The sequence below is a fragment of the Suncus etruscus genome, chromosome 4 (genome assembly GCF_024139225.1).
Source record: "Suncus etruscus isolate mSunEtr1 chromosome 4, mSunEtr1.pri.cur, whole genome shotgun sequence".
In the NCBI taxonomy this organism is placed as follows: domain Eukaryota; kingdom Metazoa; phylum Chordata; class Mammalia; order Eulipotyphla; family Soricidae; genus Suncus; species Suncus etruscus.
In genome coordinates, this window is record NC_064851.1 from 16208161 (window position 1) to 16228451 (window position 20291).

The 20291-nt window shown below is 46.6% G+C and overlaps 1 protein-coding gene across 1 annotated transcript; it reads right to left on the reverse strand.

Moving 5' to 3' along the window:
- Positions 1-1969: 1969 nt before the first annotated feature.
- AICDA (activation induced cytidine deaminase) lies at positions 1970-17609 on the reverse strand. Its single transcript, XM_049772511.1, has 5 exons — positions 17602-17609; positions 7512-7659; positions 4319-4589; positions 3018-3133; positions 1970-2023 (listed from the first exon to the last, which is right to left on the reverse strand). The coding sequence occupies exons 1-5, from the start codon at positions 17607-17609 to the stop codon at positions 1970-1972; spliced, it is 597 nt and encodes a 198-aa protein (XP_049628468.1).
- Positions 17610-20291: the final 2682 nt, after the last annotated feature.

The following is a 20291-nucleotide window of genomic DNA, read 5'->3' on the forward strand; positions in this document are numbered from 1 at the left end:
TAGCAAAACTATACAATGTTGATCTACATTACAAGTACTTGCTTTCAATTACTTCTACCGGCATAAACTTATGAAGCATTTGAAATCCATTTAATAACCAGAAAAGGGAATTTTTAACCAAAATACTATATACAATATATAGCTAGCATGAAATAAAACATGGATGAGGAAGTAAAGATTTTTAATAGTTAACAATTTTACAAATTTCTATACAATAAACTTAAAACAATACAAAACCTTTTTTGGGGGGCCACACCTGGTGACACTCAGGGTTTACTCCTGGATATGTGCTCAGAAATTGCTCCTGGCTTGGGGGACCATATGGGTCGTCAGGGGATCGAACCGCAGTCCGTCCTAGGCTAGCAAGGGCAAGGCAGATACCTTACCGCTTGAACCACTGCTCTGGCCCCAAACAATACAAAACATTTAACTCTCGAATAGCTCCATCTGTATTGCAAGGGTTACTTGTTAATAAGTGCACAGTCCCTGTGTTTTATATGTGGGTGGAAGTTTTCCAGCAGTGTTAAGTCTTTCCAGTGATGCTGGGGGATTTCTCTTGGCTCTGCATTCAGGAATCACTCTTCAGAGGCTCGGGACCATATGGGGTGTCGGAATCGAGCTCAAGTCAGTCTCTTGCAAGGCAAACACCCTCCCCATTGAATCTCTAGTTCCTAAGTTAGTCTTAACCTAATTGACCTGCTAGAGAAATTGCAGCTAGATTTCTCTTTCCGCCTTGCAAGCTTTCCCCATCAAGGGTGAGAGATGAGGGGAAAGCTTCTGCATGTTGGGTGCTTCACGATGGTGTTGCTCAATGCACTAACTTACTTTTATTTATTTTGGTGTTTAAATCACACCCAATGGTGTCCAGGGATCTATTCCTGGTGGTGCTCAGGAGATTGCATATAGTGATGGGAATGGAACAAGGGATGTCTGTGTGCAAGGAAAGCCTTGTGCTATCCTAATCCTTAATTCACATTCATCTTTTATTTTGTTTTGGCTTTGAGGCCATACCTGGTGGTGCATAGGACCTACTCCTGGCTTTGCACTCAGGAATCACTCCTGGTGTTGCTGGGGGAAGAGAGATGCTGAGGATCAATTGAACCAACGTTGGCCGAGTCAAGGCAAGTCCCTTGCCTACTGTACTAGTTCTCTGCCTCCATTATTTATTTATTTTGATTTTGGGGCCACCCCCTGTGATGCTCAATGCTCAGAAAACACCCTGGCTTGGGGGACCATATGGGACATCTGGGGATTGAACAGTGGTCCATCCTAGGCATGCAAGACAGATGCCTTAACACTTATGCCACCGCTCAGGCCCCTGGCCCCATTATTTTTAGACTTTTCCCCCAATCATCATGCAGTTCTTGTTCTTTATTAGATTTAGTCTGAAGGTGATCTTGTGTATTTCATGCTTAGAAAGAAAACGCCTTTATAAGCAAGAAAATGTGTCTTAAAGTTTAGAGGTTAAGCAAATGCTTTCCTGTGATTTGATATCCTGCTCAAAAAGCATAAATCGCAAAATAGAAACCAATCAACCAAACATACTTCCATATTAATATGCTCTGGAGAGGTGGTCTGTATTTCATAACACAAGGAGCATCAGTATATCAGGGCCTCATGGTAATTTGTCCACTGAGATCAAGCCTCGAAGGAAAAGTGATAAAAATAATTTCATTCTAAACTCATAAGAAACCAAACGATTGATTTCCTTTCTACGTCCACCAGATTTGCCCTAGAAGGGCTTGCTTCCAGGTCCTGCAATTCCACAATGTTCCAGCAGGGGGAGGTATGGCGTTAGGAATCGCCGGTTGTAGCGAAAACCCTATATTCAGTGTTCTTTCTTTTTCAAGTCATGAATATTTTTTCCCTAAATTAGAGTTGAAGAAACGCAGAAATCTTGGAATTTCTTTTCCTCTTCTACTCTCATCAGAGGGCAGTTTGTTGTATGTGACATTCTGGGAGGTCAGTGTCAAAGTCCCAAAGTACGAAATGCATCACGTAAGTCGTCCACTTCATACAGTGGCTGTGGAGGAAGGGAGTGAAAATGGAGTGAATGATTTAGGTTCTGGAAGAAAGTGAGCTGGAAGGGAGTCGAAGGAAGCGTTGCAAAGAAGCAAGGGAGAGACCAGACCAGTACAATCTCCAAGGAAATTCAGTCCAGCAGAACTTGGGTGGATGGGACAAAGTTTAGCAGAAGTGGCCAGAGCCATAGCACAGCTGGTAGGGTTTTTTGCCTGGTACTAGGTCGACTTGGGTTCGATCCCCTGCATCCCATATGGTCCCCTGAGCCTGCCAGGAGTAACTTCTGAGTGCAGAGACAAGAGTAACCTTTGAGTGCACCCAGTATTAGCCCCAAAGCCAACAGAATAAAGAAATCTTAGAAGAAGGCTATGACAGAACAAATCCTAGTGTTGGGGATGTGGGACAAAAAGCAGAGAAAGCAACAGGGTGTTCAGAAAAGCAACAATGAGTGATACAAACAAAGTGTAACTTAGTGGGGCCGGGAAGGTGGCGCTAGAGGTAAGGAGTCTGCCTTGCAAGCGCTAGCCTAGGACGTACCTCGGTTCGATTCCCCCCGGCGTCCCATATGGTCCCCCAAAGCCAGGAGCGATTTCTGAGCGCCTAGCCGTGAGTAATTCCTGAGCGTCAAATGGGTGTGGCCCAAAAACCAAAACCAAAAAAAAAAAAAGTGTAAGTTAGTTTGTTTTGGGGCCACAACTGGCAATGCTCAGGCATTACACCTGGCCCTGCACTCAGGAATCACTCCTGGCAGTGCTCAGGAAAGTGCCACGAATAAAACCCAGATAGGCTGCATGCAAGGTTAGTGCTCTGCCCACTGTACTGTCATTCTGGCCAGGGAGAAGGTATCTTATGTGTGATAAAAACACACACACATATGTAGGATGTGATATATATAGGAATAGAATGAAAATGCAAGAAATACACAAAAGGAAGGTCAACAGTGCCAGGAAAAGTTGACTTCGAAGACAGGTGACCACCATCAAGGAAACTCTTACCAAAAGAATGCGCCGAAGCTGCCTGGAAAGACGGACGGAATTCTCATGCAGTCCTTCCCAGGCCTTAAAAGTTCTCTCGCGGTTTTCCACAAATGTATTCCAGCAATAAAAATAATCTTTAAGGGTTCAGAGACAAACACAGTAAGTGAAGTATTTGCCTTGCACACAGTCACCCCAGTTCAACCCCTGCCCTGCATATGGTCCCTATCCCAACACCCATCCTTTCACCAGTGCTCATTTCCCACCACTTATGTCCCCAATTTGGGGGGGGGGTAGGTCACACCCGGCAGCGCCTAGGGGTTACTCCTGGCTCTAAGCTCATAAATCGCTCCTGGCAGGCTCAGGGGACTATATGGGATGCCAGGATTCGAACCACTGTCCTTCATGCTATCTCTCCAGCCCCATGTCTCCGATTTTCTTCCCATAACCCCCAACCTGCTCTGGTGCCAGGTATTTCTCCCTCCCTCCCACTCTCTCTCTCTCTTCCTCTTTCTTTTCCCCCAATTTCACTTTTGTTTTTGAGTCACACTCTACGATGCTTAGGCATCTGCACTTAGGAAATACTCCTGGTGGTCTCTGGGGACCATATAAAACACCCCAGAGCAGGTCAAATGAAAGGTGAATGCCTTATCACTTCTATCCCCAATTAATTTTTGGGTTGGGAATGTACTCCTGGTAGTTAAGTCTAGCTCTGTGGCTTTCCACAGAATCACACCAGTCACACAAACCCATTTTAAAAATTCTCATCTTGGGGCAGAAGCGATAGCACAGCGGTAGGGCGTTTGCCTTGCATGTGGCCAACCCGGGACAGACTGGGGTTCGATCCCCGATGTCCCATATGGTCCCCTGAGCCTGCCAGGAGCGTTTTCTTTTTTTTTTTTTTTTTTTTTTTTTTTTGGTTTTTGGTTTTTGGGTCACACCCGGCGGTGCTCAGGGGTTACTCCTGGCTGTCTGCTCAGAAATAGCTCCTGGCAGGCACGGGGGACCATATGGGACACCGGGATTCGAACCAACGACCTTGGGTCCTGGATCGGCTACTTGCAAGGCAAACGCCGCTGTGCTATATCTCCGAGCCAGGAGTAACCCCTGAGCACTGCCGGGTGTGACCCCCAAAACCAAAAATAAACAAATAATTAATCTTCCATTCCTGAGTCCAAATCATTTAGCTCCCCCAATTAGAATGCATAGTCTTGGGCTTCAATGGTAATCCCCCATCTCCTCCCCAGCCCTTCCTCCCTCCATGCATTCCCACCCACACACCCCAAGTGAGGCTGGACCCCAGCAACCCCTTCCTCCCGCACCTTTGAAGGTCATGATGGCGATCTGCACGCCAGCCCGGTGCAGCCTTCGCAGGCCCTCGGGCTCGGCCTTTTTGTCCTCGCAGAAGTAGAGGCGAGCCGTGAAGATGCGCAGGCTGAGGTTGGGGTTCCCCCGCAGGAAGTCGGCCACGTGCCGGGCGCAGTCGTAGCAGGGGCTCCAGGAGGTGAACCAGGTGACGCGGTAGCAGCGGCCCGGGTCGAGGTCCCAGTCGGAGATATAGCGGAGGAACAGCAGCTCCACGTGGCAGCCCGACTGCGGGGAGCAGAGAGAGGGGAGAAGTGGGGTGCTGCTCCGGGTGCCCCTCCAGCAGCGCCCTGGAGCTTGGCTTCGGTAGGCATGCCCCTGCAGCCCTGGTCTTTGGGAATATTGCAATTTGGGGGGGAGGCACCCAATGATGCTCAGGGGTTACTCCTGGCTCTGCACTCAAAAATTACAACTGGCAGGCTTGGGGGACCATATGGAATGGCAGGAATCCAACTCAGGTTGATCCTATACAAGGCAAACGCCCTGCCAGATTCATTCCCTCCACTTTTGTTGAACACATTACAGGGATATAAGTAATAATCCCAGTAGTTTGTGCTCAGGAAAACACCCTTCCACTTGTTCTGATTGGCTTTAATTGGGGGGGGGGGTGTGATTGGATTATTGGGCCACATCTGGTAGTGCTCAGGGTTTACTCCATATGGGGGAGCCATATGGGATACACTGGGGCTTGAACCTGAATCGGAGACCTCATGCAAGGCAAACGCCCGAACTACCTAGCTATCTCTCCAGTCCTCTTGGTTGGCTCTTCTACTGTTAGACTTAGGTCATACCTGGAGGTGCTGGGGGGTTACTCTTGGCTCTGTGTTCTGAAAATGGTCCAGGAGATGTTTTGGGGGCTAGTAGGAGTTCTTTGGGGTTTGGGGATACAACTTGGGTCCCAGCATGCAAAGTTTGCACTCGACCCTGTCAGCTTTGTCTCAGCCCTATCTCAGATTTAATTTGTGTCTCTGAAATAAGTCCTTTTTGGGGGTCACACCCAGCAATGCTAAGGGGTTACTCCTGGCTCGATGATCAGACATCGTTCCTAGCAGGCTCGGGGGACCATATGGATCCTGGGATTCGAACCACCGACTTTCTGCATGCAAGGCAGAATGCTTTACCTCCATGCTACCTCTCCGGCCCCTGAAATAAGTATTGTGTGCACCTGGGAGAAGAGAGATTTTTGGAATGTGCCTATTGATATTCTATTGTTGGAATATATACTGGACCAGGAGATGGTAAAGGAAAACTTCGATGGCAAGGTGGGAGGACAGGAAAAGCCAGAGTAGGGGGCTCACTGGTGTGTGATCAGGAAGTAACAGTAGTAGTACTGGGGGCGTGAACCCCGTTCCAGTGTTTGTTCATTGCACTGTGCACAGCTCTTAGGCATGTCAGAATGGTGATTGTGGGATTTATACTTGGCTTGGGTTATAAAGTTGGTTTCCTTCCTTCCTTCCTTCCTTCCTTCCTTCCTTCCTTCCTTCCTTCCTTCCTTCCTTCCTTCCTTCCTTCCTTCTTTCTTTCTTTTGCAACACCCAGTGGTGCTCAGGGGTTACTCCTGGTTCTGTGCTCAGAAATTGCTCCTGCTAAGGCTCTGGGATTCATATGGAATGCTGGGAATCGAACCCAGGTTGGTCTCAGATTGCATACAAGGCAAATGCCCTATTACAGTTGCTATTGCGCTAGCCCATTTTTTTGTTTTGTTTTCAGGGTTTTTTTTTTTTGGGGGGGGGGTCACACCCGACTGTGCTCAGGGGTTACTCCTGGCTCCACATTCAGAAATCGCTCCTGGTAGGCTTCGGGGACCATATGGGATGCTGGGATTCCAACCAATGACCTTCTGCATGAAAGGCAAATGCCTTACCTCCATGCTATCTTTCCAGCCCCACCCCCCTTGTTTTTGGGCCACTCTCGGTGGTGCTCAGGGGTTATTCCTGGCTGTCTGCTCAGAAATAGCTCCTGGCAGTCAAGGGGGACCATATGGGACACCGGGATTCGAACCAACCACCTTAGGTCCTGGATCGGCTGCTTGCAGGGCAAACACTGCTGTGCTATCTCTCCGGCCCCATATTTTTTATTTATTTTTTATTTTTTTGTGGGTTTTTTTGGGTCACACCCGGCAGTACTCAGGGGTTACTTCTGGCTCCATGCTCAGAAATAGCTCCTGGCAGGCACGGGGGACCATATTGAATGCCGGAATTCAAACCGATGACCTTCTGCATGAAAGGCAAACGCCTTACCTCCATGCTATCTCTCCGGCCCCGTTTTATTTTTTTTTTAATTTTTTAATTAAATCACCAGGAAATAAAGTTAGAAAGAAAGTAATTGATAGTTGATTTCAGTCATGCAATGTTCCAACACCCGCTTGTTTCCCACTACCAAGATTGCGTCTATCTCAATATAAACAAGCTATTTTCCCAGCATCTGCAAATAAGCCAGGGTGAGAGTTGGGTGAGAGCAAAGCCTTCATGTCACCCATAGAATCCAGATTGTAATGGAAACAACAGAGAAAGGTAGCGACTCTGACCTGATTACTTTTCTTTTCACAGCTCTTGATATTACATATAGGTAGGTACTTTACAATGTGTGTGACATGAGTTCTGATAGAACTGTCCTTTGATTTTATTCCCTCAATAGCAAAGACAATTCTGATACTGGGAAAGGGAATAAAGCTTGACAACAACTCTTGTCATTGAAGCAAGATTTGGCACGAATGCCCAGCATAATTGGGGAGAATGTTCATTGGTATCCTGTGATCTCTATGGAAAAAAAAGAGAGCTTACTTTGTAGGAGTTCGACTCCTGTTTGATCCCTGGCATGGCAGATAATCACTCCTGCCACCACTAGTTGTGGCTCACCCTCCAAATGGAGGCAGAGATGGCTCAATGGGTTGAACACAGAGCTTTGCATGCTCTGTATTCAGTTTCTAGCAACATCAGGAGTGATCCCTGAGCACTGAGCTGTGGGGTAATTTTTGACCACACTGGATACAGCTCCCAAACAAATAATATTAAAATTAGGGTCGGGGTGAGGAAGGATTTGAGGAATCCAGTGGAGAGGTGTATGCAAAAGAGGCTAAATGTGAGAACACCAATAAATGGCTCTAAAACTGAGCTCTTAACTGTCTGGGACGCCAATTGCATTTCTTACCTTATTGCGAAGGTAACCGAAGTCCAATGAAAAGGAGGTGGCGCTGTCTCGCCTCTTCACCACATAGCACAGGTAGGTCTCATGCCTCCCCTTGGCCCAGCGCACATTTTTGAAGTGGTAAAGAAACTTCTTTTGCTTCATCAGGAGGCTGTGGTGAGAGGAGGGACAAGCATGTGTGTCAGTGCCTGTTCTGTCATTCCTGTGTTTACAGTTGGCATTTTTGGGTTTTGTTCATTTTTGTTTCTTTGGGGTCACAATCGATGATGTTGAGGTCTTGTTCCTGGTGATGCTCAGGGCACCAGAGGTGGTACCCCAGATTAAACTGGGGTTGACAAGTGCCTTTTCTTCTGTACTAGCTCTTTGGCTCCCCAACTTTTTTTGCGGGGCACACCTGGTGGTGCTCAGGGGTTACTCCTGATGCTGCACTCAGAAATTGCTGCTGAGGGGCCGGGAAGGTGGCGCTAGAGGTAAGGTGTCTGCCTTACAAGCGCTAGCCAAGAACGGACTGCGGTTCGATCCCCCGGCGTCCCATATGGTCCCCCCAAGCCAGGGGCGATTTCTGAGCACATAGCCAGGAGTAACCCCTGAGCGTCAAACGGGTGTGGCCCAAAAACCAAAAAAAAAAAAAAAAGAAATTGCTGCTGGGAGGCTCCAGGGACTATATGGGGTGCTGGGGATCAAACCCAGGTTAGTCTCAGGTTAGTCTCATGCAAGACAAATGTCCTACCCACTGTGTTATCACTCCAGCCCTGGTCCACTTTTCTGAAAGTTCCCTTTCTCTCTCCTCCTAGGCAAAAATCTAGCCATCCTCCCAAATCTAACCATGTTTGTAGCTCTCTTTTAGGGGTGGTCTTTTGGGGGCCACACCTAGCAGTGCTCAGGAATTATTTTTGTCTGCCTTGGGGACCCTATGGGATGCCAGGGATCAAACCCTGGTCTGACAAAAGGCAAACACACCCTCCCCCTTCTCTGCACTGTAGGTTTTGTAGCCCTACTTTTCTCACCTCAACTAGCCCCAAATCTTTTTTTTTTTTTTTTTGGTTTTTGGGCCATACCCGGTGACGCTCAGGGGTTACTCCTGGCTAAGTGCTCAGAAATTGCCCCTGGGGCCCGGAGAGATAGCACAGCGGCATTTGCCTTGCAAGCAGCTGATCCAGGACCAAAGGTGGTTGGTTCGAATCCCTGTGTCCCATATGGTCCCCCGTGCCTGCCAGGAGCTATTTCTGAGCAGACAGCCAGGAGTGACCCCTGAGCACCGCCGGGTGTGGCCCAAAAAAAAAAAAAAAAAAAAAAGAAATTGCCCCTGGCTTGGGGGGACCATATGGGACACTGGGGGATCAAACCACAGTCCGTCCTAGGCTAGCTCTGTCAAGGCAGGCACTTACCTCTAGTGCCACCACGCCGGCCCCTAGCCCCAAATCTTAAATGAAACAGAACTGTAATGGCAATGATAAGGCTACCTTCTGCAGTTTCCTGATTTCCCCCAAATTCTCCCTAATCTTGGGGCTAGGGAGCGACACCCAGCTGTGCTTAGTTTACTCCAGGCTCTGAGATCAGTGTTCGTTCCTGGCTGGTTTCAGGGGGCACTGTGGGGTGCTGGAAACAGAACCTAATTTGGTCACATGCAAGTAAGTGCCCTCCTCTCTAGCCCGTGGAGTGCCATTGAATGGTTGGAAGCTAGAAAATGTCATTTACTGAGAAATGATTTAAAGAAAAATTTTATTGTTTTTTTTGTTTGTGTTTTGGTTTTGGGGCCACACCCAGTGACACTCAGGGGTTACTCCTGGTTATGTGCTGAGAAATCACTCCTGGTTTGGGGGACCAATGGGACGCCAGGATTCAAACCTCGGTCCGTCCTAGGTTAGTGCATGCAAGGTATTCGCCCTACCACTTACACCACCACTCCAGCCCCTAAAGAAATAGTTTAAAAGCACTATTTGCCTTGTCAACATAAAACAAGACAAAACAAAAAGCAAACAAATAACAAAGTTTGGCCATTTAAAGTATTGAGGGGTCTGGGGAATGGAGAGAGGGTCCAATGTGGTATTTATCTCCAGCATCCCAAATTGGTCCCCAGAGCACCTTTGTGACTGTTTCCTGAGTGCATAGTCAGGTGTAACTCCAAACATCCGCAGCGTATGGCCCCAAACCAAAAACAAATGAACAACAAAAAAAGCATTTTTTGTTTGATACAAATGTATAGAAACTTGAGGCCGGAGTGATAGCATAAACGGTAGGGTGCTTGCTTTGCACGAGGACGACCTGGTTTCATCCTCGGCATCCCCAGTGGTCCCTCGAGCCTGCCAGGAGCAATTTCTGAGTGCAGAGCCAGGAGTAACCCCTGAGCACCAACTGGTGGGACCCCAAAACAAAACAAAGCATAATCACAAAAAAATTTATAGAAACTTGAAGTGATTATGCTAAATAAAATAAATCAGGAAGTGAAAGACACTGGATGGCTTTACTCACAAATGGAACATGACTTAAGTGGAAAGTGAATGGGCAAAACTCAATAAAATGAATGTTAATTTTAATTAGTTTTTATTTTAATTAATTTAATTAATTAACTAATTAATTCCCAGAAGAAAGTGGCTGGACAGGGCAGAGACTAGAGGAGATCTTGGGAGGGCATAGCTCTGGAACTTTGGATGTGGTGAGTCTTATAGAGAGAGAGGTCATGAATCTAAACTTCTGAATTTTTTATAATGTTGAAACCAATGATGCATCAATTTAAGAAGCTTTTCCTTTTTCGTTTTGTATAGGCATATAATTATATGACTTTGATTTTGTATAATTTTGCACTCTGAATTTTTTTGTTTGTTTCTGGGTCACAGAAGTAACTCAGTGGTTTACTCCTGGCTCTGCTCAGAAATAGCTCCTGGCAGGCACGGGGAACCATGTGGGATTCCGGGATTCGAACCCTTCCTGGATTGGCTGTGTGCAAGGCAAATGCCCTATTGCTGTGCTATCTTTCTAGCCCCATGCATTCTGAATTTTTTGTTTGTTTGTCTTTGGGCCACACCCGGAGGTGCTCAGGGGTTACTCTTGGCTATCAGTTTAGAAATAGCTCCGGGCAGGCATGGGAAACCATATGGGACACCGGGATTCGAATCAACCACCTTTGATCTTGGATCTGCTGCTTGCAAGGCAAACGCCACTGTGCTATCTCTCCGGGCAGCATTCTGAAATTTTTTTGGGCCACACCCAGCTGTGCTCAGGGGTTACTCTTGGCTATCTGCTCAGAAATAGCTCCGGGCAGGTACAGGGGACCATATGGGACACCGGGATTCGAACCAACCACCTTTGGTCCTGGATCTGCTGCTTGCAAGGCAAACGCCGCTGTGCTGTCTCTCTGGGCCCGCATTCTGAATTTTTTATGCTCCTTTTGGCTATACCAGGTGATACTCGGGTTATTCCAGGTTCACTCCTGGCAGTACTTTTGGGGTCATATGAAATACTGTAGATCTAAACTGGGGCCACTGCATGCAGGGCAAGCTATACTATTGTGGCAGATTTCTGCTTTGAATATTATATATATATATATATATATATATATATATATATATATTTTTTTTTTTTTTTTTTTTTTGCTTTTTGGGCCACAGCTTGTGATGCTCAGGGGTTCCTCCTGGCTATGCGCTCAGAAATCACTTCTGGCTTGGGGCACCATATGGGACCATATGTTTGTTTCTGGGTCACACAAGTAACTCAGTGGTTCAGAAATCGCTCCTGGCAGGCTCAGGGGATCATATGGGGTGCCGGGATTTGAACCAATGACCTTCTCCATGAAAGGCAAACCCCTTACCTCCATGCTATCTCTCCAGCCCCATTTTTTTTAACTTTATTTATTTATTAATTGATTGATTGTTGGGCCACACCATATGGGTGCCAGGAATCAAATCGGGTCTCTCCGTGTCGGCCGTATGCAAGGCAAACACCCTACTGCTGTGCCATCTCTCTGGCCCCTCATGGTTAGGTTTTAGACACGCAATGTTTCAAACCAATTCTACCATCCTACCACCAGTGTCAAACTCCTTCCACCAAACTCAGATCTGTCCTGGGTCTGCCTCATGCAAGGCAAATGCCCTACTGTGCTGTGCTATCGCTCCAGCCCCAGATAAATGCATTTTTTTTTCTTTTGGTTTTTGGGTCACACCCGGCAGCACTTAGGGGTTCCTCCTGGCTCTATGCTCAGAAATCACTCCTGGCAGGCTCAGGGATCTGAGTTTGTCTAACCCAGGGATTATGCTGTCACCCAATGGTCTTTGCAAAAGTGCAAAGAATTTATCAAAGTAAACCTAGGGAGGAATTTGAATACGGTTTGCTGGCAGGAGAATTGAAACTGGTTTCTTTCTTTAATTGGCTTCTTTTAGCCCAGAAGTGTAATTTACATAAGTCATCTATATAAATTGTACAATTCTATGAATACTGGTCAGTGTAAACACCCCCAAGTTGCTACCATGTGCTCAGTCTCTGATCACGATATTTTTCCAGGCCTTGCTCTCTCAATCTTGCCTCATTTTCTCTGGGGGGAACTTGTGATTGTTGGGAGACAGGGCCACACTCAGACTCACACACACACTATGCTCAGGGCTTACTTTTCTCTCTAAATTTAGGAAATCACTCCTGGCTGGGCACAAGGGACCATAATGCACTTCTGAAAATTGTACAACCTAAGCTGCTTGTGTAGAGGACAAGCACTACCTGCTGCACTATCTCTGGTTTCTGCCTTATTCGCAGGCAAATCTTCCTTCTCTATGGCACCATAAATTTATCTTCCAAAAGTTTTGTTTTTACTTTTGGAACCACAGCTCATGGTGCTTGGGTTACTCCTGGCATGCTAAGTGGAGAGAGCATCTGGGTACTGGGGGGTCACCTGCTGTACTAATTTAACTCTTTGACTCCCAACTTTTTGGGGGTTTTGAGACGAACTCCCTACTTTCCATAATTTCAAGTTATTAATCATTTCTTAGAATTTCTTTTTGTTTTGTTTTGTTTTTGGACCACACCTGTTGACTCTCAGGGGTTACTCCTGGCTATGCTCTCAGAAATCATTCCTGGGGCCGGAGAGGTGGCGCTAGAGATAAGTTGTCTGCCTTGCAAGCGCTAGCCAAGGAAGGACCTTGCATCCCATATGGTCCTCCCAAGCCAGGGTCAATTTCTGAGCATCAAACGGGTGTGGCCCCCCCCAAAAAAATCATTCCTGGCTTGGGGGAACCATATGGGACGCCCGGGGGATTAAACCATTGTTGGTCCATCCTAGGCTAGCACTTGCAAGGCAGACGCCTTACCTCTAGCACCACCGCTCAGGCCCCTCTTAGAATTTCTTATCAGTCAGGCATAGGCATAATCTTTCAGTTAATTAGCAGCAGCAGCATCATTCTTTCATGGTGTTATGTCTGTAGCTAAATATGCACTGATGTGATGATCCTTCACCTGTTTGCGGATTTTTGTTTGTTTGTTTTTTTTTTTGGGGGCCACCCCTGACTGTGCTCAGGGATTACTCCTGTTTCTGCCTTCAGAAGTCCCTTTTGCGGGGACTATACCCAGCAGTGCTCAGGAGTTACTCCTAGTTCTGTGCTCAGAAAGCAATTCTGGCAGGCTCGGGGAACCATATGGATGTTGGAGATTGAACCCAGGTTGGTCCTTAGTTGGCTGCATTCAAGGCAAACGTCCTACTGCTATGCTATTGTTCCAGCCCTCAAAAGTTATTATTCATGGCAGGCGTAGAGGACTATATGGGATGCTGGGGATGGAATGTGGGTGGCTGCAGCAAGGTAAACCTCCTATCCTCTATGTTATCACTATTTGTAGATATTTGTGAGCATGTGCTTACGTTGGAAGCTATTGGAATTATATGCTAGTCTTATGTGGATATTACAATTGTGCAGAGAAATGGTTTACAATAATGCAATGCATAAGATGCTGAATTTAAAAGTTAAATTTGGATAAAAGACACAAATAAATGTCAGCCTTAAAACAGCTTTTCATAGCTCTTTCCATATGTCTTTACATATGCACTCATGTGCTTGTACAAAGCTGTTACAGATATACTTTAAGCCTTGAAGTAGAGATTGAACACCCATATACACATGTGTTTAAATAATAATTGGCTTTTTCAGAGCTAGATGGATAGTACAGTGGGTAAAGTGCTTGCCTTGCACATAGTCTACTAGTTTTGATCCTGAGCATCCCATAAAGCCTCCTGAGCCCTGCCAGGAATGATCTCTGAATGTAAAGCCCCGAGCACCACCAGGCTTCGTCCAAAAATTTTTTTGTTTGTTTGTTTGTTTGTTTGTTTATGGTTTCTGGGTCACACCCGGCAGTGCTCAGGGGTTACTCCTGGTTGTCTGCTCAGAAATAGCTCCTGGCAGGCACGGGGGGGGGGGAGGGGACCATATGGGACACCGGGATTCGAACCAACCACCTTTGGTCCTGGATCGGCTGCTTGCAAGGCAAACGCAGCTTTTTTGTTTGTTTTTTTGTTTTTGTTTTTGGGTCATACCCAGCAGCACTCAGGAGTTACTCCTGGTTCTATGCTCAAAAATCGCTCCTGGCAGGCTCGGGGGACCACATGGGATGCCGGGATTCGAACAACCAACCTTCTGTATGCAAGGCAAACACTCTACCTCCATGCTATCTCTCTGACAGCACTCAGAGGTTACTCCTGGCTCTACGCTCAGAAATCACCCCGGGAAGACTTGGGGAACCATATGGGATGCCAGGGAATTTAGCTCTGGTCTTCCCAAGTCTGGTGCGTGCAAGGCAAATGCCATACCTCTGCTATAGCTTTAGTCCCAATACTTAACATTCGTAAAATTGAATATATAATCAGTATAGTAGGTATATAGTATATAGAGCCTCATAAATATAATTTATTAGTAGGGAAAAACATTTTTAGGAGGCTGGTCAGTTTTAGTTGTTATCTTTGGGTTTTTGGCTCATACCCAGCAGTGCTCAGAACTTAGTCCTGGATCCATGTTCAGGGATCACTCTGGGTTGGTTTGGGGGACTGTAAGGGGTGCTGGAGATTGAACCCAGGTCAGCTGTGTGCAAGGCAAGAACTTCATCTACTATATCTAGTATCCCAAATCTAGTCAGTTTTTTGGGGGTGGAAGGTTTGGGCCATACCCAGTGGCACTCAGCAGTTATTCCTGGCTCTGCACTCAGGTATTATTCCTGGCAGTGCTTGAGAACCATTTGAGGTGCTAGATCAAACACACATTGGTTGTGTGTAAAGCAAATGTGCTACCCTCTGTACTTTCATTCAGGCTCTCCACTCGGTTTTAAGTGGATCAAGTATAATTTCTTTTAACGTGTAACAGACCCTCCTGAGCTCTATAGATGAGAGACCACTATTCCACTGGTGGTGCTGTGGAAGCTTAGAGCACTGTTGCCAAGAGTTAGGAAAATGTGTCTCTGGGGGCCAGGAGAAATTTCTGAGTGCAGAACCAGGAGTACCCCTGAGCACAGGGATTTTGTGGCCCGAAAATGGAAAGAAGGAAGGAAGGGAGGGAGGTAGGGAGGGAGGGGAGGGAGGGAGGGAGGGAGGAAATAAAACAAAACTAAAACGGCTGGAAAAACTGTTCCAAGAGCTGAATGTGCCTTGCATTTGGGTCCACGGGTTTGACCCCAGTATGAATGGTCCCCTGAGAACTAAGAGGAACAACCCCTAAGAACAGAGATCAGCTATTTTCAAGGAATACCCAGTGTTGTGGGTCAAAAGTGACAACGTGATAGAAATGGAGAAATTCAAATGTAACTTTACCTTCTGCTCCTTAGGAAAATGTAGTTGATTTTGAGTTAGGGGTACTGATTAAAAATAAATCTGGGGCCAGAGCGATAGCACAGCGCCTTGCATGCAGCTGACCCAGGATCACCTGGGTTCAATTTTCTGCACCCCATATGATTCTTTGAGCCTGCCAGGAGTGATTTCTGAGCACAGAGCCAGGAGTGTTGCTGAGTGTGGCCCAACCCACCCCCCCAAATCTGCAAATTGGGACTTTAGGAATAGTATTACAGAATGGGATCTTCCCTTGATGTACCTAACCGAAGTTGGATCCCTAGAACCATGTGGGGTCACCTGGGGCCCAGGATAAGCCCTTGAACAAGGATGAATGAGGCCAAAAATAAACCATTAAGAATCTTGGAGAGATGGGCTCGGAGAGATAGTACAATGGCGTTTGCCTTGCAAGCAGCCAATCCAGGACCAAAGGTGGTTGGTTCAAATCCCGATGTCCCATATGGTCCCCCGTGCCTGCCAGGAGCTATTTCTGAGCAGACAGCCAGGAGTAACCCCTGAGCACCGCCGGGTGTGACCCAAAAAAAAAAAAAAAAAAAAGAATCTTGGAGAGAGAATGACAAGAAATTTCTGAGCACTCATGTGCAGGCTTTGCATGCTGGTGCATTGGGTTCCATCCTCAGCACTGCATGGTAACACCTTTGGGAATGATCCCAAGCACCTCCACTTGTCTCCCCAAAACAGAAATGGTACTACTGCACTGCTTGATAAACCATATGTTGACAAGAGCATCTATGTCTGTGGGACCTGCAATGCACCATGGTATATTCATGGCCAACCAGACATGGGTCCTTTTCCATGCCTGATCCCAGGGAAATGACAAGCCTCACTGTGGCAGTGTAATCTTTTGCATCCATCACCTCCTTTCCATTCTTCCTGGAAGCCTGGTGTGTGTGGGGGGAGTGGGGATGGGGTGGGTGGTGTGGTATGTGTGTGTGTGTGTGTGTTGGGCCACACTGAGCAGTGCTCAGAGCTTACTATTGGTCTGCATTCAGTAATCACTCCTGGTATTGGTGCTCAGGGGACCTAATGGGATGCTGGGAATCAAACTTGGGTTGGCCACATGCAAGGCAAGCACCCTACCCACTGTACTATCACTTCAGCTCCTACAAACCTGTTCTTTTTTGGTCCCCTGCCCCTCTCCTAGACACAAGGATTTGATAGATTTTATTTGTTGTTTTTCTTTGATTTTTTTAGAGCCACATCTGGAAGTTCTCCTGTCTGATCACTCCTGAGGAGTTCAGGGCCCATATGCAGTGATGCAGAGATCAAATTAGGGATCAAAGGCCTTACCCTCTTCTGTGTCTGGCCCTTACTTACCAAGGTAGTTTTTCTAGCCTGCAGATTGACAGCTGCTCTAGACAGCTGTGTCCTCTGAGGCGGAACTGGCCCTGTATCCCCAGCAATGCAAACCAGAAAGACAGCAAGTTTAAAAATAAGCAGGTCACTCGCTCATGTGCCGTCACCAGGGCACTTTGCAAATTGTGCTATTGATTCTTTCATAATTCTAATTTTTCTTTATTTCCTCTTGAATTTTATCTCTTCTCAAAACTTTTTTTAATTTTAAATACTGATTTCATCAAACTGCTTTTGCATTTTCTTCAACATAGACCACCAGATACTTGTCCCTGTCTTATACTTGAGAAAAAGTATTGACAGTTTTATTAACAACAAAGCAGATGTTTGACTTTTTTGCCCTCAGGAAGGTTTAGTGAAAAACATTTAGTTTACTACTAAAAATCTTTTTACCTCTAACAAAAGGCAAAGAGTAGGCATCATGACAATGTCCTTAGCTCTCTGACTTCTGAGCCCATTGTAGCAAGTAATATACACGACAGATTTTCTTTCTTGTATCAGGCACAACCTTAGTGCCTATTTTCAAACTCTCAGTGACAGATAACTGTTTATATTATGCCTAGTACCAGCATTGTTTTTATTCTGCTATTGAACCATTGCTATTTCCCTTGGCATCAAGAGAGTCTCTAAACATCAGCCACCTATTTGCATCATCAACTCATTTCAACAGTAGTGCAAATCTCAAGCAGTGCCAATGCCTGATGCAAAAGATCTTTGAAATGGGACCAGGAGGGAGAGATGAAGCAGATGAGAAAAAGATAAGTGCAGAAGGGCTGATGAAACAGCCCAGAAAAGCGAGCATGGTGCAGAATGAGTGGGAGGAGCACTGCCCCTCTCCTTGTGTACACACACACACACACACACACACACACACACACAGTGCCCTTTTATAATAAAATGTATTTAGTTAGCAAGGGGATCTGACCTCCTTACCTGTCCATAGTGTAATCCAGGGTGTCTGTCTTCTGTGACAACTAGGCCAAGGAGAACTTGCTCAAGCACCGCTGCTTCTCTGCCAATGCAAGTGGCCCACTCATTCAAATTTAAGGCGACTCCTGTGGGCTCCTCCTCCACCCCCAGCATCATTACCACCACTTGGTACCCCCAAAGCCTTCCTATAGGGTCTAGTCAAGAGGGGTGGGGCTAAAGGTTTGAATGCCTCCTCCTTAATAGGTAGGTTCCTTCAAGGTACTTGTAAAAATAAAATTCACTCCCTGCCCACTAGGGAACAGACCTAGAGACAATTAGCAATTGTCACATCTGAAATAACAATCAGGGGCTGGAGAGGTGGCGCTAGAGGTAAGGCAAGTGCTTGCCTAGGACAGGACTGGGATTCTATCCCCCAGTGTCCCATATGGTCCCCCCAAGCCAGGGGCTATCTATTTCTGAGTGCATAGCCAGGAGTAACCCCTAAGAGTCAAACGGATGTGGCCCAAACCCCCCCCCCAATGAGATAAAATAAAATGACAATCAAGAGGCCAGAGGATAATGCATTTATCTTGCACATGACTGACTCATGTTCTGTTCCCCAATACCCTATATGGTTCCCAAGTTCCCAGCAGGAGTGATCCCTGAACACAGAGTCAGGAGTAAGCCCTGAGCATAATTGTGTGTGTGTGTGTGTGTGTGTGTGTGTGTGTGTGTGTCCCCGCCCTGCAAGCCAAAATCAAAGGGAACCAAAACCAATCAACCAAAAATAAAAATTGCAATTGGGATCACAAAAGTCTTTATGATTAGTGATGCTTAAATACCTGAGTAAATAGTATGTGGGTGTGGGTGTGGTTGGGGTGACTTCTGGTTGTGTATATTTCTGACTCTGCTTTGGGGATCACTCCTGGTGGGGCTCTTAGGGGACCTGTTGAGGATAGAACCTGGATTGATCATGTAAAGGGCAAATGCCTTCCTCCCTGGCACTAGCTTTTCCAATTCAATACATTTTATTATAAAAGGGCACTGTGTGTGTGTGTGTGTGTGTGTGTATGTGTGTGTATGTTGTGTGACAACTGGAGAGACAGGACAGGAATTAAAGCACTTGCCTTGCACACAATCCCCAACATTGGGGGCTGGAGCGATAGCACAGCAGTAGGGTATTTGCCTTGCACGCGACCAACATAAAACGGACCCCAGTTCTATTCCCTACATCACATAGGGTCCCCCGAGCCTGCCAGGAGCAATATCTGAGCTCAGAGCCCAGAGTAACCCCTGAACACTGCCAGGTATGACCCCTCCCTCCAGGAAAAACCCAAATCCCCAGCATTACATGGCCCCCCAGACTCCTAGAAGTGACCCCTCTCACGCCAGCTCAGAATAATGAATAAGCTTTGAGCATTGCTAACTATAGCTTCCACATCCAAAGGAAAAAAAGACTTAGAAACACATGTGCAAGGCTCACAACCAAGTATATACCTCCACCACAGCAAAGGGCAAGAGAATAAGTTCTATTATCTGGCAATGCCATGCATGCCTCGATCCTTTGGGCAACTCCCCAGGTCTGTATAGTTTCAAATTGTGATCCTTGGTTCCAACTTAAATAAGAAACTGAGGCAGATGCCTATTCACATGCCTAATTTTGGTTTGCTTGTTGTTTTTAGGACCACACCTGGCTGCCCTCAGGGCTCATTCCTGGCTCTGTGTTTAGGGATTACTTCTAGTGGGCTTCCCCCCCCCACCTCCCGACATGCTTTTTAATTTGCTGCTGCCTTAGTTTGGTTCGAGGTCATTGCACAGACTATATAAAGACGATTCTCACAAACACAGATACATGTTTGACATACGTGGACCCCAGAGGCATCACACCATGACTTAGTGCTAGCACAGCTATGAGGGGTTTCCTGCTCTGGAAGCATCCACTTGTGAATTCAGCATCCCTGGTTTCCCACATTGGTGCCATGTGTGGGCCAAGCAGGCCTCTTGTCTGGGATCCCTGGTTGCCAGGAGGGATTTCTGTTAACACCATGAAAAAAAAAAAAAAAAGAACTGTGACTTGCAGCCATCACCAAAACCAAAAATTGTGAGTTATGAAAGAGGTGCAAACCTCAGTCAATCCTCAGTTGAGTAGATGAAAACTTTCACCTGATATGGTACTGCAAGCAAACACCACAATCAGGCTTGTGTGTGACTCCCAGTCATGGCAGCATCAACCACCACAATGAATGAAGGGAAGAGAGAGGGATAAAATGTTATATATACTTAGGGGCTGGAGTGATGAGGGTGCCACGAGGTTGATCCCTGACACCTTGTGTGATTTCCCCCTCTCTGCCAGGAGTGGTCCCATATGGTTCTCCCCCCAGCCCCCAGCACCATCAGGATTAATTCCTGAGCGTAGAACCAGGAATAACCCCAGAGTATTACCAGGTATGACCCCACAAGAAGAGAAGAACAAAGCCTAAATAAGGGGGAAAAGCTAGCTTTGGAGCCAGAGAGATAGCACAGTAGTAAGGCATTTTGCCTTGCATGAGGCCAACCCATCCAGAATGGACTTGGTTTGATTCCCAGCATCCCATGTGGTCCCCTGAGCCTGCCAGGAGTGATTTCTGAGCACAGAGCCAGGAGTAACCCCTAAGTGCTGCTGGGTGTGGCCCCCAAACCCCAAAAAGCTAGCTTTGAATATTATATAGTTCTTC

Coding starts and splice junctions, on each gene's coding strand:
- AICDA (XM_049772511.1), bottom strand. Junction 3,134..4,318: donor CGCCATCATGACCTTCAAAG/GTGCGGGAGGAA, acceptor GAACCCTTAAAG/ATTATTTTTATTGCTGGAAT. Junction 2,024..3,017: donor AGCTTCGGCGCATTCTTTTG/GTAAGAGTTTCC, acceptor CTTCCTCCACAG/CCACTGTATGAAGTGGACGA.